The 27,293-nt window shown below is 45.5% G+C and overlaps 1 protein-coding gene across 3 annotated transcripts in view; it reads right to left on the bottom strand.

Moving 5' to 3' along the window:
• LOC139801679 (monocarboxylate transporter 2-like) overlaps positions 1-21,882 on the bottom strand; it is a 35,922-nt gene extending 14,040 nt beyond the window's left edge. Inside the window, exons 1-2 of one of the 3 annotated variants that reach the window (XM_071756256.1) lie at positions 21,637-21,763; positions 12,066-12,319 (exon numbers count right to left, since the gene is read on the bottom strand). In XM_071756256.1, the coding sequence (XP_071612357.1) occupies positions 12,066-12,282 (217 nt within the window). In that variant the 5' untranslated portion in view covers positions 12,283-12,319; positions 21,637-21,763. Of the gene's footprint in view, positions 1-12,065; positions 12,320-13,137; positions 13,251-21,636 lie in introns of those variants that run through there. The other 2 variants (XM_071756255.1, XM_071756257.1) reach the window with 2 other exon arrangements.
• Between the last annotated feature and the right edge of the window lie 5,411 nt (positions 21,883-27,293).

Genomic DNA, 27,293 nt, shown 5'->3' with positions numbered 1-27,293 from the left:
GGAGGTTAAGGAGCCACCAAGCATTAGATAAGGTGCCCAGCAGCATTCTGGGGAACCTCAGAAAACATCCAGTAGCCCAAGCCAAGGCAGAGGAACTCAGAGGAGGGAACCCACAAAGCCCACGCCGCAGCTGTGGGGAATAGGAAACGCAATTACTGCTTTGCTTGCAGCTATTGAAAAAATTAAAAGTGTGACAGCCCCTGGAAACTGTCTGTAATTGAAAAGCAGGACCTGTCAGTTACCAGTTATTCAGCCTGCATGAAAAGAATAAAGATGCTGTGTATTACCACACAGAAACCAATTACAGTAACAACGTGTGCAGCTCAGATCCCAAGGCACCTTTACTTACCAGTACCTGCCTGGTCAAACGTGCAGGAACCACGGGCTGCCTGTCCTGGCATCCCAACTAAATCATCCTCCCTTCCCAGGAGGAAGCCGACAGGAGCTGGGGTGACTTCTGCCTCTTAATTTACAGAGTCAGGTGGAAACAGGGCAACAGGATCTCAGAAAGCTGCCATTTACCTGGTTTGACCTTGCAGAAGCACCTGAAAAGCCATGACAAGGAGAAAAAGCCATCCCAGTGTGTCCCTGGTGCATGGCTTCCCAGAGACTCCAGCAGCCAGGGCTGGTGTCACCCAGCCAGTGCTTTCACCACAGCCCCACTCCCACGGTGGCATCACAATTTCTAATGAGAAAATTAGAAATCAATTTTAATCACCCCCCCCCCCTGCATGACAAGGACAGGGCTGATGACACAAGGGTGGCAGCAGTCGCTGTGGGAGGGGGTGGCATTTCAGCCCACCCAGCCTTGCTTCCTAAGCCCTAGGAAAACATGAGGAAATGTGTTCCCCTTCCCCAACACAGCAGTCTGGAGAGCAACAGTTTGCATCCAGTATCTCCCAAACAATGCAGCCAGGATCATGGCACTCCTGGAAGACTGATGTAATGTAAAGCACCCTCCTCAGCCCATATAAATCATGCTGGTTTAGTGCCTGTCCTGGCTAAAGCCTCTCTTTTCTCATACCTGGGGCAGATTTCCATTCACTGTCAGCTGGCACATGAAAGGCTGTGTCAAAGCAGCTGATCCTGGTGGCAAGCAAAACACAGCAGCTCGCCAGTGGGAAATACAGCAACCCCTCACTCATTTGTTACCTTGTCCAATTACTTTTCACCTTGAGTTTTGGGTTTGCAGAAGTGAAAAAGGACCCTGAAGTGGAGACTGTAAAACCACAAAGAAAATGCAAAATACTCTGGGTTCTTGTCTCTTCTCCTCCACCAAGCCAGGCCATCTTGTCATTTATTCCTTTTGAGCCACTGAACTATGATCCATAAGGCAGAGCTGGCATTTAACAAGAAATATCAATCCAGCCTGGCTTAAACTCTTGCAAGTACGACAGTGCTCAAAAATTGGACACCTGAATTGCCTTTCTGTGTTCTTCAAGAAGCCTTATGAATTTTTTATGAGCTGCAAAACTTCTCTGCAGTGTTGGTGCAAAACCCCAATGTATTTTTAACAAAGACTAAAATGTTCTTCTCTCCCACACCTCTGGCCATATATATACCCACTTTTCTATCTCCCTTATTTGTAAAGTCTGGTTTAGTATTTTTTAACTTAACCTCATACTAACAGAAACTGGTTTTCCCCCTTTCACTGGAGCCTGGCTTGGATGAGTTTCTGCTGAAGTGTTTCTTTTCAGGGCTTTTAGAGAGACAGGTAAGAGCTGAGCCCCTGACAGACTGACCCTGTAACCCAGAGGCCTCCATGAACCATGGGGATTTTTTGTCCAAGTTTCACAAAACCTTCTGACAGTACAAAATGGCACAGAGCCATTGCAAACATCGTATGTCTGCTCGTAAAACCACTTGATGACCATGCAGATGATTAAATAGCAGCACTTTAAAACTGGGGCTTGAACCCCAGTGCTGGTAGAGTTGGGACCACTCCTGTCCCCAGTGGCTGAGGCTGCAAGAGGAAGCTCAGCTTTTCCCACTTTTCCTCAGTGAGAAGTGGCTCTGGAGAACTGGTGCTGCACAGGGACACTGCTCAGCACCAAAAGAACTGCCTGGGTAGTTAATGTTTTCCAGAGTGCTCCAAAACCACAGAAAATACAAAGGAACTCAGCATGACATGACTGGCGTTGTCTACGGAGTCACTGGGGACGTAAGAAGGAGCAGAACTGGGAGGAGAAGAGGTGGTGGTGGGGAAATAATTTATACTGATAAAACCAAGTCTATTATTACACCAGTAGTAAAACAACGACAGGAGCAGTCCTGCAATTTCCTCAGTAATAATCTCATTCCCTCAGTGGAATAACAGCACTGCCTTTGGCTTTGTAATTTATCCACCAGGGTACCAGCCCACTGTAACAGAGCATCCTCCTCATTACCCTGCAAATGAAAGCAAGTGCCCCTGTGTTATTAAAGGGCTGCCAGGACCCACCAACCCCCCAGGGCAGGGGAGGTCAGTGTCAGCAATCAGCTCCTGGTGATGATGCACAGCCTGAAAGGGAGGGGGCTGAGGGAACAGGGGCCACAGCCACATAGGCAGGGAAGAAAAAGGATGAGAGGGTTAAAACCTGCAGCCTTGGAGTCTTTTGCCTTGCTGGAAGAGAAGTCCCAAGATCTGGGACCCTGCTGGCTCATGCTCTGAAGTCACCAGGACTTGGAGAACTGGTGCTCACCAGCTGACCCATGTTAAATGAGCCCTGCATGTGCCTGCTGGTACCTGGTAATAACAACAAAGAGTATTGGTAGCCTCAGCTGCTTGGATCAGATGCTTGGTGTTGTACCCTCAGTGGCTGAGAAGCCCATTCATTCAGCTTCATTCAGCAGTGCTGCTGGAAAGATGGCCCCGTGTGCTGGTGCTGGAGGACAAAGGGCAGCAAGCAAAAGGCCCAGGTGACAGCCATGGGATCATACACCCCTCTGCCAACCCCCACAGGGCAGCTCCCAAAGACCTGTGACCCCTAAACTGCCCTGATGCCTTCTGTTAGTTTTACTTTGCACTGCAAATAATCTTTTTTTTTTTTTTTTTTTTTTTTTTAAATAAGGAGGCTGAAGTCCAGCATATGCAATAGCAGCTCTACCAGCTGACCAGGTCACCAGGAGCTGCCTCTCTTTCTTTCTCACAGGTAAGGAAAGTGGTCTGTGCATGAAAGGGGCCAAGGGCTGCAGTTTCAACACAGCCCCTGAGAGATGCAAAAGCCAAGCATAGGAGAGGCTGCCTGGACATGTGTTGGGCACCAAGTTGGTGGGTCCAGGCTCTGTGGTGCTGGGTCTCCCATACCCAGCTGAGAAGGTACTGGGTTTTTCTGGTGCAAAACCCAAGTGGCTGCAGCCCTCCCTCCCCTGCATCCAGCAGGCACATCCTTGGAAAGCCACAGACCCTGCCCATCCATCAGAAACCCAGGCATTTGCCACAGCAGCATCCTGATAAAAAAAATGAAAAAAAAAAAAAGAAAAAATAATAAAAAGAACAAAGCAGACAAGGCCCGAGCTTCAGAAAGACAAAGTGTCCTCATCCTTATCCAGCCATCTTATCTGATCAGAGCTCCAGCATTTCAGCTCCCAAATTACACAGCTGACACGACCTGCTCCTGCGGCACACGGAGCAGCCACAGGCCAACAGCTCCAAAATTGGGGCTGGAGCCAAGGTCCTTCGTGTCACTTTGCATTTGGGCAATTAAACAAGTGGCCCTGCAAGGGGATGGCATTGCAGGTGCTGAGCACGCTGCTGGTTTGGTTCTCACCCACGCAGCAGATCACAGCCCCTGACCTTCAGAAGGTCACCACGTCACGTTTTTTTTTTAATTTCTTTCCCAGAATTTTTTGCAGCTAACCTTTCACTTGGCCAGGACCCCTGACTTTAATCCTTTCTGTCATCTGAAGCCCAGCCACAGATCTGCAGCCCATCTTACCACGCTGACCATGCTCTCCCACCTGAGCATGGTCTCCAAAGGGCTTTACCCACCTCCTGGAAGCCCTAAATAATTTGACCAAGAGACCAGTTTTGCTGGGGAGCCATCCAGAGGCAGAAAAGCTGCAGGACAAGTTGGCACCAACGCCCTCATTATGGCAGCACACAAGCACTTGGGGTTCTGACCAGAGGAAGAAGGTTTCCCCTGTTAGATCTTCACCCAGGGAATGGATTATAACTTACTCCTGGGCTTGACACTTGTCTGCTGAGCATTAACAACCTCCACCTAAAACTCTTTGCTTTTTCTTCCTAGTTCTTATTAATCTTGGGTTTTATTAAGTCTATCACATCTCTATTACTGCTGCCTGGTGACCTTGCAGGCTCCAATGAAGGACAAAATGATAAAGCTTTGTGACCACGTCCAGGAACACAGAAATATTTCACCTGAACCTATAGTGCTATTATCGCTCTTAAGTAGAACAGGGCTATTTAAAAAAATAAAAAATATAAGCACATACATGGTGACCTTGTAGGGCTTGAGTGCTCTCCAAGAGTCAGGAAAAGTATATGAATCTGCAGAACCATCCATTACAGAAATCAAATCATTCCTCACCTGGCTTTCTTAACAAAATCCATGATGGTAATGGTGCTGCTACCCCAGGGATTGCCCCAGCCTGGGAAGATTTTGTTTCAATGTCACAGGGAAGCTGATGGACTCTTGGTGGCACTCCAAGAGGTGCTGAGGATCAGCAAAAGATGTGATCCCAGCTCAGCACTGGGATACTGAGCTGCAGGTACACACAGAGAACATGCCCGGGCTTGGGCCACAATGTCAGGATGTGGATATCCACTGTGAATAAACAGAGAAATTCCTTTCATTTCAGCCTATTTCAGCAAAATATCAGGGTGGAAAAGCACATGTCTAAAAAAAGCCCTGCTGGAGAAGTTTTGCTTTACCAAGGCTGTAGAGTAAGACAGAGCAAACATCATGATCCAGCACTGCAAACATCCCCCTCTCCTCTCTCATAACCCTTGCTCAGCACCCAGGACTGCTCAGGAGGGGCTGATGATGGTTCAGATACCCTCAGGTAACTCACAGGGTGGCCAGACACAACATAGGACCCAGAGGCACTGGCTTTCCTCTCCAAATACAAACCCTGCCCAGGCACTGACTCTTTTATTTCTCTGCTGAGCCCAAGTTCTAGAAAAGGATGGGAAGCCCAGAGTGCAGCCACCCGAGCACAACGCACACAGAACACCCCTTTGCTTTTCAGAACTGAGGCCACTTGGGTGGCAACTCACAGGTTTGAGGCTCTGGGTTTCTTAAAAGACAAGAAAAGTCCTCAGTCCATGCAGAACACTCCTTGGGGATGGAAAGAGCAGCAACCCCACGTGAGCACAGGACCTGCAAAAGGACTCAAGCCTCGGGGAGATTATTTTTTAAACGGGACACAACCCCGTAGGATGCTCCAAACAGGCAGCACCCACCCCTTGGGAACTCCACAGAGAAAATCCACTGCAAAATCCTGGGCAAAGCATAAGACACAATTCTGCCAGGCAGCCCCATCACCAACTTTTAGCAGGAAACATGGTAAAGCCTCCACCAGTCAATGCTTATCCAGCTCCAGTGCCTGTGGTCCATCAGGCAATCTCTGAGCCAAAATTGGCTCACAGGGAATTTGCACCTCCTGAGGCCTGGCCTGGGCTCTGCTACCCACTTGCTGCTTGTCTGAAAAAAACCCAAAACCCACACCTCCCTTCCTATGCCTCAGTTTCCCCATTTTAGGGCTGTGGTGCTTCATAACTACTTGCAAGCATTTGGGATGGGTGGAGAGCCCTGGGTAAGGCCTTCTGGAGGCAGAGAAGGTTTTGATGAAGTTTGGACCAGACCAGGAGAGAACATTGGCAGTTTTGATTAAGTTAAAAACTGCAGAATCAAACTCATTATTAATATAGCTTTCTGCCACTGCATGTTGTGAGGTGCTTTCTAAACCTGTCACTGCAATTTATCATGCTAGCAGTGTAATAAAACACAGCTATAAAATTTTGGATTAAATGCTCAAGGTCAATGGTTGACTTTCAACTTCCCAATCTCCTCCTTGCTGTTTTAGCAGATGCTCTATTAAGCAGTTTCAAGCTCTGGGAGAAACTTTCTTTGGAGGAAAGACTCAGTTGCAGTGTTTCTCTAGAATTAAATCTTCAGACATTTTATCCAATTACAAAACAATGAATAATAAATAACAAGAAGAGTAAACACTGGCTGGCTTCAGGATAAAGCTTTTACTTCAGAAACTCTCCCATTTCTCTGGTCTTTGCAAAACGTGGCTCTCTGCAGCTGTCTTGGAATACAGACAGAAGGTGAGACCCTAATTTTAGTAGAAATTGGGATGTGGAAGAACAACACCCTGGAGGTTATGTTGGGGATGTTAAAGCAGAAAATAGTGAGACTGAGACCAAGATTCCACTGCAGTAAATACTGAATAAAATCAACGTATGGGCCTGATGTATCTTGGGTTTTTACATATTAAGGGACAACAGAAGCAGCACAAACCACACAAACCTGAACAGGGCATAGCTGCACAGAAATTGAAAAGGACTGAGTGAGATTTTTCAAAATGAGAAGAAAAAAAAAAAACCCCAAAGGTCAGAAGTTCCTCGCTCCAGACTATTCAAGCTTATCAGCTGATACGACTTTGTGTCAGGATCCCTTCCTTAGATGACTTCTGTTGCTTCATTATAATGATGAAAGGAGCATTTTGCCCACGCAGTGACCATGGAAAAAAACCTGAAAATGCAGATATCATCCTAGGCACTAAATTAATCTCTCCATTCTGGCAGAGGTACCAGAAAGGAAAATCATTGTTTAAACTCTTAACTGTTAGCCATAATCACAGACATTACTTCTTCCTATGATCCTTACATCTCTTGTAGCCCTAAAGGAGACTGTACCAGCTACAAGAATATTGCTGCTATCAAATTAGTGCCACCAGGATCTCTTATTTTTAGAATGTTTGGCTGCTCCCCCTGATGCTGAACAGGGTAACTAAATTACCAGCAAATCAATATTGCTTATCTTTACTTTCCTGGGAGCCCAATTGCCTCCTGCTTATCTCTGGGGTCTCACCTGCCTGGTCTCACCAGCCTTGCTTCAAATCTGTCACCCTTAAAAATGGGAAAAGGGCAGCACAGCTCAGTGAACACACTGCAGGCACATGGCCCAAGTCAGGAGATGAGAAGGCCGAAAGCTTTTTGGTTTTGCAACTGTTTCATTTCAGATTGTCACCCTGAACAAACCTCATTCCTGCAGACCAGGCAGAAGCTTGGGAGCTTTGGTCTCATGTAGCCCAAGGATGCAGTTTGCAGAAGGAGACCCTGCCAGGGGCAGGCAGCAGCACCATGAGAGTCCTGAGATGCTCCAAATTCTGGCAGTCTTCAGTATCCCCATCAATCCCAGAGTGGGACACCTGGGAGCTGAGGTGCAGCTGGAAAAGGATGGTGGCATCTCCTCTCGTCCTTAATCCTGATTCTTAACAACAAGCAATGACTCTGCTCTGTAATACTCTTCTCATTTGAGGTAAAGAATGAGTTCTTTGCCCAGGACAGGGGAAAAAAAAAAAGTAGAAACATTGCAAAACAGAAATCCTTCTTTATCAGATTGACAGAGTTTCACCCTGAGCTTTTGGCCGGAGAAAAGCAATGTTTCCTCATGCTCCTCACTCCCACTTTGCCCTCCACAACTCGAAACGTGAAATTGCTGAACATGAAGCCTGGCAAGAACTACAAGTACCCTATCATAAAGTCCAGGCTATCCACTTTATTGCACACTAATCTGTTTTACTACTTGTATTATAGTGACAGAATTGTTTTCTGCAACCTAGTTCAGATTAAGAAACTGGGGGATAAGACACATTAAAACTTCTGCAATATATATTGCCAGGGCCTCGGCTGGTGTAAAACAGCTTCCATGGGGAATTAAGCAAAAAGTGAAGGGGAGAAACAGTGTTGGCTGCTGATTTTTCAGTCTTTGTCTGAAAAACTGGAACTGTTCTGGTGCTTGCAAGCCAAAGCCTCAGGTGGTCACTGTAAACCTGCATCCATGCTGTCAAAGTCAACCAAGCTACTCCATGGAGAGCGGGGTTAATCCCTGGGAGCACTGTCAGAAAATACCCTGCATCTGCATTATTTACAAAATGCAAACATAAGCTCTGCTGCAAAGCCAGCTAAAAAACCCCCAAATCCTTGCACCAGTGAGTGTGCCAAGGAAATGAGGGGCTGCCTCCTGAGGATGTCTGCAAACAAAAGCTGTTGTCACTGAGACCCCCCTGCTCCCACCCTGAGCTCCTGGGGACAGAGGGAGCTGAGCAGGGTCAGGGACATCCCCATGCTCAGATGCCACCCTTGCTGCCCTGAGGCACAGCCCAGAGACATGGTCAACACCAGGGAGGGGACAGCAAAGCCACAGCCTGTCCCTGAAGCCAGCTGAGCAAACAGCAGAGCCTGGGTGCCTTTGAGGAAAGCTTTTGATCTGCTGGGCCACCTTCCAAATCGTGGCCATCTACTGCTGCTGGAGCAGGAGGAGTGGGGGGGGATGAAGAAAGTTGGGGGCTTTCCTCTCAGGGCTGTGATGTCCATATCTGACAGCAGCAGAATCCTTGGTCCCTCCATCCCCAAGGACACAGGACTGTGGAGGAGGTGGTTGGTGGTTCCTCCAACCCCTCCCTTCACCTCCAGACAGGCTGGGACATTTCTGCTGGTTTGGGAAAGGAAGGGAACATAGCATGAAGTATCTGGTTTAGTAACTCTGCCAGCTGCTCAGGACTTTGTTGAAAGCTTACTATGGCATTTTTTTCCAGAAAAGATAAGCAGAGATCCAGTGTTAAATTATTTCCCCTCTTTTCAGCAAAGTAACCCAAGCTTTACCACATGTCCATCCCAGCAGCCACTGCCACAGAGCACAACTCTGGCAGCTCACAGCAACCACTGCCCTGTTCCTTTAATGAGAATTTCCAAATCACTGATGTTGCTCATAAGTCAAACCTGCTCTGGCATTAAATGCCCAGTCAATCAAATTAGATGTGCTAAATGCACTCCTGGGCATGTGGGTTTCGTCTGATCCATGTTCTGCAAACTGCCCCCACAGCCCTGTTTGCAGCCACTCTGAGACCTGGAGCCTCAGCCTGGATTGCTGCAGGGTGAGGGATGAGCAAACAAGCATAAATCTCACTCAAAAGCAGAGCAGAGGGGGAAAAGACTTTTAACTGGACAGAACTGAGCAAATGCAAGGCAAGTGGGAAGGTACAAAGGTACAACCACCTGCAATTAACAGCACCCACTTGTATCATCCTCCACATTACCCTATAATGGCATTAGGGAGGGTAAAGTTAAAGCTCCTTGCAAAAAGGCAGGAGATGCTCAATTCATTGGGATAAAAGTCCTCTACCAACATCCCAAGTGCCAAGCACATGGCACTGGCTTCAGCACCTGGAGAGAAAGAGAAGAAAGTGGCTTAGAAAGCCTGCACAGAGGAGTAGGGAAAGGTGATCAGCATCTCAGCACCAGCTCAGCAGCCATCAGGATGCTCCAGCACCCCAAGAAGCTCCAGCTCCCCCTCTACACCCTGGGAGCAACTTCAGGCACTTGCTGGTGCAGGGTTAATCTGCAGAGTGGGATCCTCACTCAGTCATGGTCAGGCATGAACCATCTCTCCCATATTGGATTGATACTGGAAGTTGATACTGGGAGATGAAGCAGAGCTGGCAACAACCCACAGAGGCAGCCAGAGAGCCCCCAGTCTGTAAGTAACTCCTTTTGGTGCATTTATTGCAGTGTTATGGGACAGGTGACGGGATGTGGCTTCAGCAGGTGGCACTCTTCAGGAGGGACATGGCTTTTGGGGGGCTGCTCCTTCAAGGTCTTTGCCCATCCCATGGTGGAGCAGGATTTCCCACTGCTTCCCCACGGGTGATGGTGGTTAAAGACATAAGATCAGCAACACATAAAAACATAAGATCAGCTTTGTGACCCAGCTCACAGGACTGAGCACAATGGCAGAACCAGCACTTGCACTGTGCCATGCCCTGAGCTACTGGGAAGCCAGAGAGAAACACGTTAGGGACCCAGACACCAGGGACACCACTGGTCCCTGCTCTCCATGGGACACACTTAGCACACTCATCTATACTAAAACCCCAACCACAGCCTTCCCAACAAGTCATGCCTTAATTTTAGTACCAGACCATGAAAATCACAGCAGCCTCCACTCTCTCACATAATTTTGGTACAACCCATTAACCATTTCTCTTTGATTTCCAAGCCATACAGCTTCCTAGACAACTGGGGACAACTGAAAGGCATTAACTGCCTACTTTTCCTTTTTTTCTCAACCTGACAGCTTCAGAGACAGGCTGCCCCAGCCCTTTAAGACAGCATTTAAGTGGCATCTAAATGACAAGCAGCCCTTTAGCCTGTCCCACTCCAGCAGTGACTCCCTCCCCCCCAGCAAGCCACTTGCTCCCATTCAGCCTATACAGAGCCCAACTGTTTCCTTTTCACTGCAGACTGCTTATTTCTACTGCTGGGGCTGAGAAAAAAAGTGCTTTTCTCTGCATTTCATAACAAGCCCCAGTGGAAACCTACCCCAGAGCTGCAGCACTCCCCAGGGCTCAGGCTCAGCATCCCATCAGGGAGGCCAAGGGGATAATGGCACTGGCTTAAGAGGAGGATTTCTAAACCACTGCTTGTGCTTTGCCCCAAAAAGTGGTCCCATTGTGGGTTCTTAAATAGGAACTCGGGCCTTGCAAAGCTACTCCCCATGGGACCAAGCCTTTGCAGTAGGTTACAACCAGGCAGATTACAATGGGCTCTGATTCAAGCGTTGCTTCCACTTCATGAACTTTTACAAAGCACCTTTACTTTCATTACCAGCTGGGCTCTCCAAAAAACACTGCAGTGCATTATTAAGGAAAACAAAAATCCCTTTTTAAAAACAAAGAATATTTTCAGAATTGCTTTAATAGCCAAAATAAATATTGATAATGTTTCCTGAAACTACAGAGCACAGTTCCTGTCTACCTCCCTTCACAGATTTAATCAAAGGGACCTCAAGAGTTTTTCATTAAGTCATGAAAGCGTTATCAAAATAACACAAAATAAAAGAGCAAAGTTATACACACTGCTTTGCAACTGATAGGAGCTATTGACTCTGTTGATTTCATTGCTGTAATTATAAGCTGCCACAATAAACAAGCAGCTACTTCATTTATTGCTCTACTCCACGCTCACCTTTGGCTGAAACCCAGACCCAGCTATTTCATACCAGCCTCTTCTCAGGGCTTTTTTACTGATGCTCATGGAAAGCTTTCCATGGTAATCTTCTGATTTTTGGGGTCAGGGACCACCACTACCACCTTCAGCAAGATGCCAGGTCTGGGCCATGCTGCTACTTCACCACATCCCAGGTGCGAAGTTACTGACTTGTGTCAAAGCAAGGCAGGAGGATGCCCTTCAGAACAGCTCACCTGTCACCTTGCCACTTGGATACAAGGAGCAAGGCTGGATCTGGCAGTTTTGGGGGAACAGAGGTGCTGTATGACAGAGCCATGGTCATGTTTTGTTTGTGGCTGGCAGCATCACCAGGAAGGGGATGCAGCAATGGGACAACCCGTGCAGCTCAGTCTCTGGGCACAGAAGGTGCTGGACCCCTTTATAAAGGATTCTGCAACACACAGTGGCCAGATTAGTGGAATGAGCCCTGTTTGGAAAAGCAACAAAGGTGCTCCAAATCCAGATGGGAATAAAGGGGATGTTAGCACCAAAGTAGTCACAGACCACCTCTTCAAAGGCATTTGGAGTCCCCTGTACAAAGACATCCAGATGGGTCAAAAGACGCCTGCACTCGCTAAGCAGGAAACCTGATCAGAAACCCCAACACCAATTTACCTCCAAAAAAATCTGCCTCTTAACCCCTTGAGGCTATGCCTATGACTTCTTTCCCTAAAAGACATTCAAAACTCAGTCAGACAATCAGTCTGTTGACAGTGCCCTTGCAGATGGACATTGATGGTGCCCCTGCACGCCAGCCCAGAGCCGAAATTTCTGATTTATTTCAGCTTTCCCAACACACCACGAGGGCTGGTGCAGGTTTACTCACCTGCACCGTAGGTCGTGGCCAACATGATCGAGGAGACCCAGGCAATCTCACTATAGGAGGTGCCAAAGAAATCCTGGATTTCTTTGAAGAAGATGGCCAGGCCTTTGGGGAAGGCGTAGGCGAAGCCGACAGAAACAAAAGCACCAAAGAGCACCACCCAACCCCAGCCACCATCTGGAGGGCCAGGGGCTTGCCCCACCTTACTGGGGGGTGGCATGGCCAGGCTGTGCCAGCCCAGTGCTTCTTGGGAAGCCCTGAAAAACAAAAGTGCAAATGGGCAGGGTCAGTGGTGGAGATGCTGCTCCCCCGGGTCCCCTCCATCTGCAGCAACAGCATCGCCCCAAGGCAGCTGCAAGAGAGTTGTTTGGTTTTAATCCTGTACCCACTCCTGCTGGTGTGAGTTGACATTTAATGCAAAGAATGTTAGCTATATACAATGTATAAATGATAAAATTTATAATACAGTATGTAACATAATAAAGAGATAATATATAATCAGAAAATTGTCAGAACTGGAAGGGACCTCTAGAGATCATCTACTCCAACTCTCCCACTAAACCAGTAGCACCCAGAGCACAATACACAGGACTGCATCCAGGCAGGTTTTGAGTATCTCCACAGCCTCCCAGGGCAGCCTGTTCCAGTGCTTTGTCACCCTCATAGTAAAGTTTTTTCTCCTATTTAACTGGAACTTCCTACGTTCCAGCTTGTGCCTGTTGCCCCTTGTCCTGTCACTGGGAACTACTGAGAAGAGTTTGGCTCCAAACTCGCACCCACCCTTTAGGTAGGCATAAAAAACCCCAAATAAATATAGAAACACATAAATAAATCTGTATGTAGTCTATACTATATTTAAAATACAGTATAGCCTCCTGGCACCCGTGCAGGGCAGGTGGGAGAGCGATCCGGTGCCATAAATGCCCCATAGAGGTGGGTAAAACCAGAAACAGCTGCCCACACCCACTCCGACCCCATCCCGTCCTCCCACACACACCCCCTCCACCCTTTCCGCCCGGCAGCCCCGGGCTGCAGCCCCCGGACACGCGTGGGACCCCGCACCCCCAGCACCCACCTGCGGGAGCGGCCGCTCAGCCCCCGCCGGGACGGCCCAGGCCGGGTTGGAGGTGGGGACGAAGCCGGGGGATCCGCCCGCACCTCCCCAGGGGCCCGACCCGACCCGGCTCACCCCGCCCCGGAGGACGGGGCAGAGACCGAACCTCCTCCGGGGTTTCTGTGTCTCGCTGCTTTCCCATTTTTTTCCCTTTTATTTTTCCTCGCCCCGCCCCAGGCAGGGCGCTGCGGGAGAGAGCAGCACTCAGCCTTCATTAAACCAGCCTCGGTTATTAAAATAAAAAGTATACTGTTGGGTTTTTGTTTTGTTTTCTCCCTGTGCTTCCACCAGCATCCCAGTGCTTTTCCTTACAAAGTCACGGGCTGCTCTCCTGTCCCACATCACCACATCACTGCAGATTTGGGCAGTCATCCACCCTCCTGTGTTCACCAACTTGCTCTGTGTTGTAGTTTTCGCACCAAAGTCCCTTTTGGGGAAACTTGGGAGTGTTTGCTGCTGATGGAGAGCTGCAGTTTCCCCACCAGCCCTACATCTCTCCCAGCTTTGATCCTCCTCACTTCAGTAACAGCCCCATGGGGCCTGGAGGAATTCAACCCTGGCCCTAATTTTAGGGAGATTCATATGGAGGAAGCAGGTGAGTGTCAGTGTCCTGGCATCTCCCACTCCACCTCCACCTCCACATGATTTTCCCTCCGTGGTTAACTGTGAAAACTGAGGCATGGTTTGGGCATATTTCAAGAATCAGTTTGGTCAAATCATTTTAGTAAAAGCTGTTTTTCATATAGATAAAAGCTACACTATACCTCCACTTCACACACAGCCCACTCTTCCCAATGCCCCTAAGCAGAGCTTCCAACCCTTCTCACATCTCAGCATTTTCAGACTCCCCAAACTCCTCCCTAATCTCCCACAAATCTGCATTCAGGCTGTTTTCAGAAAAGGCAACCGGGCATCCAAAAAACAAGTCATGCTAGTTAGGTGTGTGGAAATCAGCTGTTTGGAAAAACTCTGTTTAACCACTGCTGAGCTTCACATTTTTCTTCCCTCCCCTTCTTTTTGAACCAAACACCCCCCAGGTGGCAATGTTACAGCCAGGAGGTCCCAGCCTGCCCAGATAGTCCAGGGAAGAGCAAATCCCTGGCTCTGGAAAGCTTTGCTGCTGTCCTGGCTCGCAACCTTCTGGGCCTGTGCACAGCTCTTCCCTCCCCAAGGAACAGGAGGACAAACCTTGCTGGTCCAGGCAGGTGCTTTTTCTCTAATTTTGAATTAATAACATTATTTTTAACACCAGTTTCCGGCCAGGTACAAATCCATCAATCTCTGATGAAACAAAGAGCTCCCCTCCTCCCTGTTTCCACCTCCTTCCAATGCTCCAAACCATCCTGTGTTCCTGTGAATCCTATTCTTTCACAAACCCAATTAAGCAACAACAGAGACGGGGGAAACAAAAAAAAAAAACCAAACAGTAATTCCTTAGTAATTTTCCTGGCACTGTGAATCTAAAGTTTTAAAAATCCCCTTGCAACACGCCTGTAAGATGTTTTATTATTGCTGCATCTTTCCTCCTATAAAACCGAGTAAACTTTAAATGACCAGAAGACTTTTACTCTTAGATCCAGGTCAGAATGTGATGACCTGGAGAGTCTTGGTTTGCTCCAGCCCAGACCCACTTTATGAGCTGCAAGGAGACTTTAAACTGCATCACTTGTGCCATGCATGCATGGGGTGCAAGGACAGGCACTCTGCCTTTACCAGAGAGAATTAAAGTCTCTCCTGTACAAACCCCCTGTCAGCAGCTGAACAAGATGATGCCCAAGGGGACAGGGCTGTTTTCCTTTATTTTCCTACAGGGAGCTGGGAGCTTGGATGAGTGGAGTTTTTCAAGTAAACAGGAATGAAGTTTGTTTCGGCAGCTGTCTTCTGTATTCTGCCAAAAATAAAAAATTGGACTTAATCTAAATAAACACACCTGAGACTGAACTTCAACACATCCTTAGCAGCAGTGCTGAGGGTGAGAAGGGCAGATGGAAATCCCCAGGAGCAGAGGATGAGGAGAGATGAAGCAGAGGATGAAGATCCCTGGGAGAGAGATGAAGCAGCAGCTCCAACTCCAGCCCTGACCTCAGCTGGAAGATGGGACTTTCTTTCTGCAGAAATACTGAATTTGGTGTAAAGCAGAAGACCAGCCTGTGCATCTAACCCTGGTGTGACATCTTCTGGGCAGATGTTCACAGCCTGGTGGCAAACTCAAAACTGGAGCAGGAAACCATTTGCAGCAGGAGATCTTGGGGACAAACGAGTGATTTCTAAAGATGTCTGAAAACCAGAAAATCTTTGCTCTCCTTTGCTGCTTTGAAGAGATGCTACAAACAAAGCACAACAGCCTGAGGGGCTGACAGCAGAAATCCTGGGCTCATGAGGTGAAAAAAAAACACTTCTTAGCAATTTGGGAAGACTTGAGCTCATGGCACAGTAGCTGTCTGAGTGTTCCCCCTCCATTTCAGGAGCAGAGGCTCCCCCAGGGCCAGGCTCCACTTACTCATCCACAGACAGCAGACACTTCCTGGAGGGCAGGTTTTTTAATTTGCTGGCAAGCAGCAAGAAAATTGATTAAAATTGCAAAATACCTTTTTGAAATTACTCATTTCCCTATCAGAGCCCTCCATGTAAATAAGTGGCTGCTATTGTTTTCCCAGTGCTCCACTCCAGAGCTGTTGAAAGAAGAGGGGCAAAGCAGGAAAAGGGGCAGAACCTGAAACTCCTCCTCTGCCCCCAAAAGGGCCCATTTTTTCAATCTTTGCAAAGCTTTATGTGACAATTCCCATGGATAGTTCAAGTTAAAGTCATGGTTTTTAAATTCACATAATGAAGCCCAAGCTTTGATGAACAGCATTTAAAATATAAGGTCACCAAAAAAAAGGTGATGAGTGTTGAAAAGGAGTGTTTTTTCTTTTCCAGATAAATAAATAAGGCTTCCCTCAGAATAGAAAGCATTTCTATTCTCAGTGGACCACTTTGGTATTTGGGAAGAATTCTGTTCCAAGCCTTTTACATAAGGCATTTTATTCCAACTAAAGGTAAGGAGCTTACAGCTCACTAACCCCAATGGTGTTTTTCCTTAGTTGAGTCTTTTAAAGTCAATTAAAGGGCTTTATTAATGTAAAAAAAAATACTATCCATACCAAGCTCTGCTGCATCAAAAGAGCAGCAGGTAAGTGAGGACCTAAAGAGGTAACTGCACTTCTCAGAAGCATCTGGGATTCCTACTTCCATGGCACACCCACATCTCTCAAAACTATTCTGTTGTCATTTTCCATTTGCTCATAAAGAGCATCAGCAGTGAAATCCAATCCACAAATCCATAACTGCAGTTAAAATGGAGCTTCTGATGTCATGGATGTGATTATAAGCAGCAATTGTCCACAAAACCTGTGGCCTGGGATGTGACACTGTCACTGTACTCAGTGCCATCTGTTTTAGAGAGAGAAATCCCAGCCCTCCAAAAGCAGACACACATTCATGCTCCTAATAATATTCTTAACTTTTTCCAAAGGATCAGTCCATACTAATATAGAATATTGCTCAGGAAAAGGTTTGAATTCAGCCAAATCCTTGGCTCTGGACCCCAAGCAGATACAATCCCAACATCCCAGCCTAGGGACCAGGCGGGTGCAGAGTTGCCCTGATCCCCCCGTGCCCTCCTCACCCCTGAGCCTGACCAGCTTGACCCAACACATTCCTCAGCATTTAGCCACAAGACCTCCAGCATTCAGGGATTTACCACAAATAGTTTCATGCCCAAGGTTTTAATTAAAGGGAACCCAACTCCATCCAGCAGCTCCCAGGGCGCCGAGCAGTGGGAGGGATGGAGGGCAGCACCCCAAAAACACAGCACCCACACATCCTTCACACAGGGCACTTGGGTCCAGCGTGGTCAATCCCATCCCTTGACATTCCCACAGCTATTTTGGGGAAAGCTTCAGTTTCCACACAGCCCCTCTGAAGCCACGTGAGATGCTCTGCTGTGGGCAGAGCCACCAACCCCACGCGTCCCTGCGCCTGGCAGGGGGGTGACACTGCACAGAGCTGGGGGACCTGGGTGCTGGTGCTCCTGGGGTGCTGGCAAAGCAGTGTGGCTCTGCTTTCAGTCATGTTTGACAAGGGGATCAAGGAGAGGTCAAAACAGAAAGTTATGAAATGTTAAACTTGCTTTTTGCTAAGCCCCAGTGTTAGTAGTGCCGAGGCCAGGCAGGCAGAAGGATTCATGAGACATGAAATAACTCTCTCCAGAGCCAGCAAAACTCTTGGATGGCTCCAGCTCTGTGTCTGTGCTGTCAAACCAGCCAGGTGCATGAAGCATCACTGCTGGGTGTGCTGGTTTCCTGGAGATGATAAAACAAACTCAGCAGTGACATCACTTCTTGTTTTTCCCCTGTTGCAGGAGTTTAATCAGCAGCCTGAACCAAAACATTTGTGTTGGTGAAAAGATGGCAACAATTAATCTAAATCTAATAAGTGGAATGTTTTCACTGGGGGATTAAAACAAATTATTCCTTTGCTATTGCATCTTCATCTCATTTACATCTTAATCCCAGTAGGACCTTCCTCTGTTCTATTTGGAAAATGACTGCACAGAAAGGGAAAAACAACATGGTTCAAGGATTCAAAGATGAATCAAGAATTTAGCTGTTAACTTTTAATGATGAATCAAGAATTTAGCTGTTAACTTTTAAAGATGAATCAAGAATTTGGATGTTAACTTTCATGGCAGAAGCCTGGCTATGCCAAGCCTTGAATGATTGAAAAGTAAGACAAACACCATGGATTTATTCAGACACTGCTGAATGCAGACAGAGCCTGGTGGCATTTCAGATTGTGAACACAAACATGGGTGAACAAACAGCTGGGGCAGAAGGTTGTGTTGAAGGTGTAATTACACATTAGCCAGAGCAGAGCAGGTCACTCTTCCATTTCTACCAAAAATAAAGTGGACTCTTTACTGGAAGACACTGTGTGCAGAGGGAAACCTCCACCTCCCCTCCCCTGTGCCTCTCCCCTCCCAGCCTCACACCATGTTTTCCTTGCTGGGAGTTTTCAGCACAGGGTAATGAGTTCATATATTTTTGCTCAAGGTCAACACATGGTGAAGAAAAGACACTTCAGTCTTGTCAAAGCAAAAATCAGTACTATATCCTGTCTTATTCCAGTTTGCCTTCCCTACTTTGCCCAGCTTCTTTTTTTGCAGCAAAACCAAAAGAAAAAAAAAAAATCAAAAGCACTTTAATTTGATTTGTTTCAAGAACCAGGATGCAGAGGCCAATTTTGGCTGATATGTCACAGCTCTCATCACCGGTGGGGCTGCTGGACATTGGAAGTGGGCAGGTGGGAAGCAGGACTGCAAGATAAATCTGCCCATCACCAGCTCCTCCTCTTGGGACAGAAGAAACCCAGCAAGCTCCTTCATTGCCTTTCAAACTCAATGAAAAGCTGAGATACAGAAACAAGAAACAGACTCTGAGATGGGAAGAGGTCAGTTCATGGAGCACTGGAGACTGAGCAGCCCTTAACACAGGGTGATGCAAGACATGATATTCCTGCAGGGAAACTCAGCCCAGCAAGCATGATGCTTTGGTATTAACTTTCAAGGTCTTCCACAGATTGTTCTTCAAGAGCTTGTTGACACCACAAGATCAAAACAAGGAGATTTTTGCTCCAAGTGGGATATTTGCTCACTGTAATCCAGGGTTTGCACCCTGACCTTCCTCAGAACCCCAAGTGCCACAGAAATGACTCCTCCTAAGGCAAGTTTCAAAGACTGACCTGCTATCTAGGACATGGTTATAGGGCACCCCCTCACTTAGCATCCCTGGAGACCTTTGTGAGACCAAAAAGAATTAATTTCTGAAGTTTCATTCAGTTCTCACCCTCCCTTTCCCTAAATGTCCTTCTTGGGGCTGAAATTTGCCTGGCTTCCAGTGCTATAGTTCAGCAAATCAAAGTTTGCAGCTGAAAGATGAAGTCCTGGCTCCACTAAAACTGCTGGCAAGGTGCCTGCTGACTTCAGAGCAGCCAAACTTTCACCCAGAAACAATACTGAAAGTTAATTTTTGCTGAAGCTTTTTTACTATTATTATTGAATTACTCCAGTGCAAAGAAACACAGTCTGTCCTAAAAGGCTATTTTGTAGACAGTTAGCTGTAGCATTTCTGAACACTGTAAAACTAAAGCTGGGGTTTAAAGGCATCATTTTCCCTTAGGGCCTCCCCTGCATGCCCTCAAGAAAGCTTTGCCTGTGTTTTCCTCCCCTCTCAAACACAACCTGCAGCTCCATGGGATGCTTCAGAAGGACTCCAGATTTATGCTGGTGTAGCTGAAAGGAAGATCAAACTGAGCATTCAATTACTTATACACTCAAAGATATTTATTCCCTGAGATGAAACTCCTAAATCTGCTATCATTGCCAGTCCCTCTTCTATTACTATTTGCACACTGCTGCTTTCAGATCTATGGAGATGTCAACACCATTTACTAGAAATAAAAACTGAAAGATGAGAACATGACTGGGAAATGTTCAGAACTATTAATCATTCACAAAGAACAGAGGAGATAATTGATCATCCTTAATTCCAAAAGAGCCCATAATCATTACACAGGGATTCTTCCTAAGACTTTTTGCACAAGGTTTGTTTCTTTCCTAGTTTTGTGGTTGTTTCCAGATGCTTTAAAAGAGAAAAGCAACAGCTACCACACCATGGGGCAGACCACCAGAGAGGAAAGGTGCCCTTGCAACAACAAACACAAATTTATGAAATGCCAGGAAGGGTGGGACAGGTAGGAGCCCCCTGCTCTTAGCTCAAAGTCTGTGGAAAGATAAATGCAATGCTGAAAAGGAGAATTTCTCTTGCTTCACAGCATCTCCTGCTTACACAGACACCCTCCTGCTGCTCCATGGGTCATCTGAGAAAGTCAAGGAAGCACTTTCAAGTCACAAGAGCACACGTGGCTGTCCCTTATCATGAGAGCCATGCAGCAATGAGATTTCAGAAAAGTCTTTCAGGATGGGAAGATCAGCAGTGAAAACCACAAGTTTTATACTGTGACAGCTTCCTAAGGCATGCAGCCACCTTAGGAATCTCAGTAACACCAGACACAAGCTGTGAAAGGGTCCAGATACCACTGCCCACATTCCCAGGTGTTGCTCAGGGCAATACTCAGGCAAAATTGCTCAGGACAGAGAGGGATATGTTGCTCTCTTGAGTGCCGGGTCAGCCTTACAGAAATTTTCTTCTTTCACCTTAATCCATCCCATACTGGATGACAAAACAGTTTTATTATTATTATTATTGCCACAGAAAACCTGTTCCTAAAGTCCACGAGGGGGGTGTGTGGGAGTTCTGTACACAGGGTGGACCCTGACATTTGCAGTGGGTGACCTGGGAAGCATCCAAACCCTCCTGTCCTGAAGGGGAGGAGGCAGCCAGAAGATCCTTCCCACCTATGACTTGTGTGCAACAGTCCCAAAGCCTGGATCACTGACCTTGTTTAAGAGGCTTAGGTAGATCCAAGTCAGTGTGGCTATTCTTGTGTTCTTAAGTGTTAATCCTTTTAGATTTCACCCCAGAAAAACAAGCTCTGAAGGACCAAGAGGCTGCAAAGAGCCCAGGAATAACCCCAGCAGCAGCACCTCACAGGCACCAGGTGGTCCTCTCCTAACCAGTAACAGCAAAATACACCCCAGCTCCTCAGATCAAAGGGGCAGAATGATGCCTGGTGTTGGTATAAAAGGCAAATATCCCCCTGAGAACATCCACGTGGTGATTTCATTATGAGGACAAGAAAAACCTTCCCACAACAGCAACTTTCCCAGCCAAGGCACAAGTACTGAGTGAAGGTTTTAACTTGAAGTAATCAGTGGACATATTTGTCCTTAAGAAAGAATCTGCAGAGAGAAACCTAATACATTATCCCTTAATAAATGTCTCACAGGAAGATTTTAGCAACAGAAATAGGGAATATTTAAAAACATATTTACATATCCCAAGAGTTACCTGCACGTACACCAGCAAATTACATGCATTTAACCAGCAAAACTTCAGGTTTGGGGTTTCCACCATCTTCTGTACAACCAGGAGTCCAAGAAACACATTTTTTGTTTCAAAAAAAAAAAAAATAAAAAAAAAAAAAATTGCCAAGAATGTGAACAGAAGATGCAATACTAAATATGCTGAAGTAACTGCCCAATTGCACCATGGCCAAGCCTCTGTCTACATGTAACAAGATCTCTGATGAAACATCAAGAACCAGTGACATCACCAAGAAAACCTTCATCAACATTGTCCTTCACTGTTTTGCCAGTGTACATCATCAGAAAACAGAGCACCAAACTGTAGTTAGAAGTTTCCAAGAACTTTCTCAAAGAAATATATTCTCCCCTCCCTTTTTGGGGTAGAGGTTTGACCTCCTCTTCTCCAAAGAAAGATGTGGGTGTGCTTCACTTACCTCCTCCATAGGTTGTGGCACACATGATGGATGTTATCCAGGCAATCTGGCTGTAGGAAATGCTGTAAACAGCCTGGAGCTCTTTAAAGTAGATAGTGAAAGCTTTAGGAAAGGTAAATGCAAACCCAACTGAGATGGAGGCTCCAAAGACCACTGCCCAACCCCATCCACCATCAGGGGGTGTATAGCCCAGCTCTGCAGGGACTGGAGGGGACATGGTCAATCCAGCTTTCAGAGCAAGAACCAGTGTCCTGCAAAGCAAAGGATAAGTGTGGTTTATGGATGTGTATCATGTAATATCAGGCATCATTTTAAAGCATTCAATAATTTTGAGGTACAGAAGATCACCTGCTCTTCAAGCCTTGATGGTTTGCTGGCTATTAAAAATGTTATTGTTCAAATCCAACACACCCAAAATCACCCTTCCCTCACCAATAACCCTGTCCAGCCCTCCTCTCCCACCTGTATATTAAATAAATATCAAAATACTCCCACAGCTCCTGTGGTCAGGGCAGGAACCTCATTCAGAACTGAAGTCAATGCCTCCTTTTTCTCTTCCCCATCCAGCTCAGTGTCCCACCTCAGCCTTCTGGAGCTGCCTTGCTCCTGTCACAGTTGCTCAGCTTGTCCCTCCGGAGAGAAGCAGATGTCACATTTGTGCCATTTTTAGGGGAAAAGCTTTCTTGAGTATTTTCAGAGGCAGGTGGAAAAATCTTAGGGTCCCAGGTTAGCCCTGCTAAAAAAGAATGATTCCCATTATGTGAGCAGCAGATGACTGACCCCAGAGAGCATCTCTCTGCAGGGGGATGAGGCTCTCTTGGCTTCCCTCAAGCCAACAAGCAAACCCCCCAGCAAGAGCTTGCAAAGTGGCTGAAGTTTCTTTCTACTTCAGGGCAGCAAATTCCCCTTGTGCCTGGTGCCTGCCAGGTCAGCAGATTATGCTCAGAAAGCAACACAGACCCAAGAGGGCATTCACTCATTTGCATTCTTCCCATTTTCCCTGGCTGTTGAAATAAAATGAGGATAAAAAAAGGAAAAAAATAATAAAGTAAAACCTTCACGCCTCTCAGGAGTTAATCCACAAGCCTCCTGTTAAGGTCAAGGCATTAAATCAGAGGGGAGAGGAATAGGTCCCACAGCCTGGTAGCTGCACCTGCATCTTTGTGGATAAAAGATTTTTTTTTTTTTTATTGCCTTTATATACTGCAAACTCAAAAGCAAGGGGAACTGGTAGGAAAGGGCATCATCAGAGCTAATGGAAGGAGCAGGCAGAGATAGCAGCTGGGCACATTTTGCTAAAGCTTAGAGGCAGTAGTCAGCCAGCTGGGGAGAGAGGGACCTTTACTTATCTTGCAAAAAAAAAAAAAAAAAAAAGGAAAAAGAAAAAAAAAGAAGAAAACCCACACGTTAGAAAAAGTGCTGAGCAATTTTCATCTATTTAAGAGTCTATTGCCTCTTGAGAGGTGTAGCTTGGATTCAGACTGGAAGTAAGAGGGCATTACTGGAACCACATGGGGAAAAAAAAAATTCTAAACTGGTGATGTAGCTACAAATACACTCCTGAATTTATGCTCTTTCATTTTTACAGCTGCTCAGGGGGAACAGCAATATGGGATCCTTGCATTGCAGGATTCAAACTCCTGATCATTTAGTGGCAGCTGAAGGGAAACAGCCCCACCCAAGAATCCCACACTGAGTTTGGACAAGATTTCCAGAAACATCAGGAGATGCAGAGATGAGTTCATTGAATCCCTTTGGAATCTTCAGACATCCACTCGAGGTTTTCAATCCTCTCCCAGAAGATAATTGTTGGGTTGGTTTTTTTTTTCCTATCATAATCTTTCTTCACTGGATTTTTTTCTCCCAAATCATCATAGATCCATCTGCAAGATGAGGCCCACCTGGCAAACACTCAGACCTGAGATCTCCTCATCCCCTCCTGCCCTAGACCTCTGTGCAAAGCAGATGAGCACAACCCAGTTGTAACTGGAGGGAACATTAGTCCCACATGCTGATATTTCATAAATCCAGTCTTTAATTTCTACCTGGTTAACACTTAGGGAGGCAAGTTCTTGGGGTTTTTGAGGTTTTGTTGTTATATTGAGAAAAGACCAAGAAGCCTTTTATAACAACAAAATAATAAATAATAATATAAATAATAAAATGATAAATGTTCTGTTAGGCTGCAAGAGATGCTAGGCTATAATCTCAGGATGATTGAACTTGCAAAGTGTCCTCTGTTCTAAGGCAATAAAACATTGATAGAAATTTGTGGATTATTTTTCTATTACAGCTGCAGTCAACAGCTTCAAAATAAAGAAATCCCAGGTCTCTTGCCCAATCAATGCCCTTACATCTCAACCCAGTTGGTATTACCAGTTTCTTGCCTTCATTTCTTGACTTTTTGTCTTTTGGAACCATCATAAAGAACCATCCCAGTCCTCCATGCTGAAAGCCCAATCAACCACAGACCATTCTTGGACTACACAATTATTTTCTACAACATTATTCTATTTGATTGGGATTTTTTTTTATTTTTTTATTTTTTTGTTGTTAGATGAGAGCACCACAACAAAACAAAACCAAGTTTAAAGCAGCTTCAGCTGTTGGTCCAGGGATTCTCTGGTGCCAAGATGCCCTCAAGCCACCAGACACAAATTGCTGACTGACCATGGGGCTGCTCTCTCTTCAGCAGAGGTGGGAACTGCTCCCACTCCCCTCCCTGAGTCAATTTGGTTGCTGGCAACCCTGACAAGTCCCTGCTCAGCTTTTAAAGCCATCTGATAAACTTTTCCCCCACCCCAGATGCAGCCGAGACCAAAGGTTGAGCTCAGAGGTATCCTCAGAAGCCAAGATTTTCTCTAACTCGCAACACCCTCTGCCACCCAACCCCTCAACCTACATCCAAAGGCAACCACATCCCAAATTAACAAACCTTTCCTCAACAGGGATGGCTCTTCACCCCCCAGAGACAAAACCAGGGTGAGCTCTCCATTTGCAGCACTCGGAGTGCTGGCCTCTCTCAGCTCTCTGTGGATGTTAATAAATTCCCTTTTTCCATCCTCCCTCTCTTCCCTGTACATATTAACCTATTCTGTCTTTTCACAACCTGTTTCTGCAGGCTCTGCTCCCTCCTCCTTTGGGGGGGGAACTTGCCCATGGAGAGAGCCCTTTGCCCATCTGATGCAGCAATTTTAACCCTCTGGCTGAAATTCCCTCCCATGACCTAAAATCCTGCCTCAGTCTTACTCTGAACCCTCGAGAACAAACGAAGGGATTCACAGGACACAGCAACACTTAGCAAAGGGGAAAAGAAAGAAGAAAGGGGAAAAGAAAGAAGAAAGGGGAAAAGAAAGAAGAAAGGGGAAAAGAAAGAAGAAAGGGGAAAAGAAAGAAGAAAGGGGAAAAGAAAGAAGAAAGGGGAAAAGAAAGAAGAAAGGGGAAAAGAAAGAAGAAAGGGGAAAAGAAAGAAGAAAGGGGAAAAGAAAGAAGAAAGGGGAAAAGAAAGAAGAAAGGGGAAAAGAAAGAAGAAAGGGGAAAAGAAAGAAGAAAGGGGAAAAGAAAGAAGAAAGGGGAAAAGAAAGAAGAAAGGGGAAAAGAAAGAAGAAAGGGGAAAAGAAAGAAGAAAGGGGAAAAGAAAGAAGAAAGGGGAAAAGAAAGAAGAAAGGAAAAAAGAAGAAAGGAAAAAAGAAGAAAGGAAAAAAGAAGAAAGGAAAAAAGAAGAAAGGAAAAAAGAAGAAAGGAAAAAAGAAGAAAGGAAAAAAGAAGAAAGGAAAAAAGAAGAAAGGAAAAAAGAAGAAAGGAAAAAAGAAGAAAGGAAAAAAGAAGAAAGGAAAAAAGAAGAAAGGAAAAAAGAAGAAAGGAAAAAAGAAGAAAGGAAAAAAGAAGAAAGGAAAAAAGAAGAAAGGAAAAAAGAAGAAAGGAAAAAAGAAGAAAGGAAAAAAGAAGAAAGGAAAAAAGAAGAAAGGAAAAAAGAAGAAAGGAAAAAAGAAGAAAGGAAAAAAGAAGAAAGGAAAAAAGAAGAAAGGAAAAAAGAAGAAAGGAAAAAAGAAGAAAGGAAAAAAAAAGAAAGGAAAAAAGAAGAAAGGAAAAAAGAAGAAAGGAAAAAAGAAGAAAGGAAAAAAGAAGAAAGGAAAAAAGAAGAAAGGAAAAAAGAAGAAAGGAAAAAAGAAGAAAGGAAAAAAGAAGAAAGGAAAAAAGAAGAAAGGAAAAAAGAAGAAAGGAAAAAAGAAGAAAGGAAAAAAGAAGAAAGGAAAAAAGAAGAAAGGAAAAAAGAAGAAAGGAAAAAAGAAGAAAGGAAAAAAGAAGAAAGGAAAAAAAGAAAAGAAAAAGAAAAAAGAAAAGAAAAGAAAAGAAAAAAAAGAAAAAGGAAAAGAAAAAAGAAAAAAAGAAGAAAAAAGCAAAAAAAAGCAGACTGTAGGTAGGCCAAGGTGAAGTTCTCTTCCAATCTGAGTAGAAAACTCAGCAGAAAGATAAACAGACACAAAGAGCAAAAAAGATTTATCCAAGGTTACCTTAGGAATAATGTTATGGTAAAAACTTAATGGTATTGTAGAAGCTGAAATTCCTTTAGACTTCTGGAATTAAGTAATTTCTACAGTGCTGGTCTTTTACTTCTGAAAATGTGCTCTCCTTTGCTTGCAGACACTTGAGAGTTCCCTTGGCTCGGAGCCACTTTAGATTGGTGCTTTTTACCAAACCAAAATGTGAATTTGCCTTTGTTAAATTCCATTGTCCCTCCTGTGCCCGCGTGCTTCAGACACAACAGGAATTCAAACTATGGAGACTGCATTTCCAAATAACTTTGAAAAACCTCCAGTGGTTAAAGATGGACCAAAGGAGCACAAACTCTACTTTTTCACTGACCTGTGTAAATCTGAAATTTAAATAAGTAACCAGATAGTTTTTCTTTTAAACACTTGCTCTTCATATACATAATTTTGATGTAAAATGTGGTACATCTTTTGCAATAAAAATAAAATGCAAATTTGCAGAGTCAATACAATTTAAGCACTTTGTTTATTGGCTGTGGGAGGTCAATTTGATGTCCACCAAACGTCCCTGCTCCCCACATTTTCAGGCTGGAGAAATCTGCCACTGAAGGGATATGAACAGAATCAATCTGGAAGACTATAAAGCAATTAAATATTTATCTGCAAATATTTTCCTGCAGCTGATGTATCACGTATCACCTCAACTTCCAATTAATCAGCCTAATGAAATTTAGAATGGAGTTTACAGATAGGCAACAACTCAATACATATCATTAAAAAAAAAAAAAAAAAAAAAAAAAAGAGAACCAAAATCTGGCACAAAGTGAGCACAGAGCTCACAGTGCACACATTTGGACTGGACATTGCCTGCTTTCTGTGACCATGGGAGCTGCAGGACAGAGGTCATGTGCAGGTCCAAGGAGAGAGAGGAACACACAGAGCAGCTCTTGAAATGGATGTGGTACTATTTTGGTTGATGTTTTACAGGTGTGCTGTCACTGCTGGTACTCAGTGACCCTTAAAGAGCTAAAGAAGCACAAACTGGCTGGTAAGAGGTCAGACTCCACACTACAGACAGGAGCTGGGGCTGTCGGGGCACACGTCCTCCTGTCCTGTTCACCTGCTGGGGCTGCAGGGTCAGGATGTGCCCTGGGCCAGAGAGAC

The sequence above is a fragment of the Heliangelus exortis genome, chromosome 12 (genome assembly GCF_036169615.1).
Source record: "Heliangelus exortis chromosome 12, bHelExo1.hap1, whole genome shotgun sequence".
In the NCBI taxonomy this organism is placed as follows: Eukaryota; Metazoa; Chordata; class Aves; order Apodiformes; family Trochilidae; genus Heliangelus; species Heliangelus exortis.
This window is presented reverse-complemented; position numbering and strand designations above follow the sequence as displayed.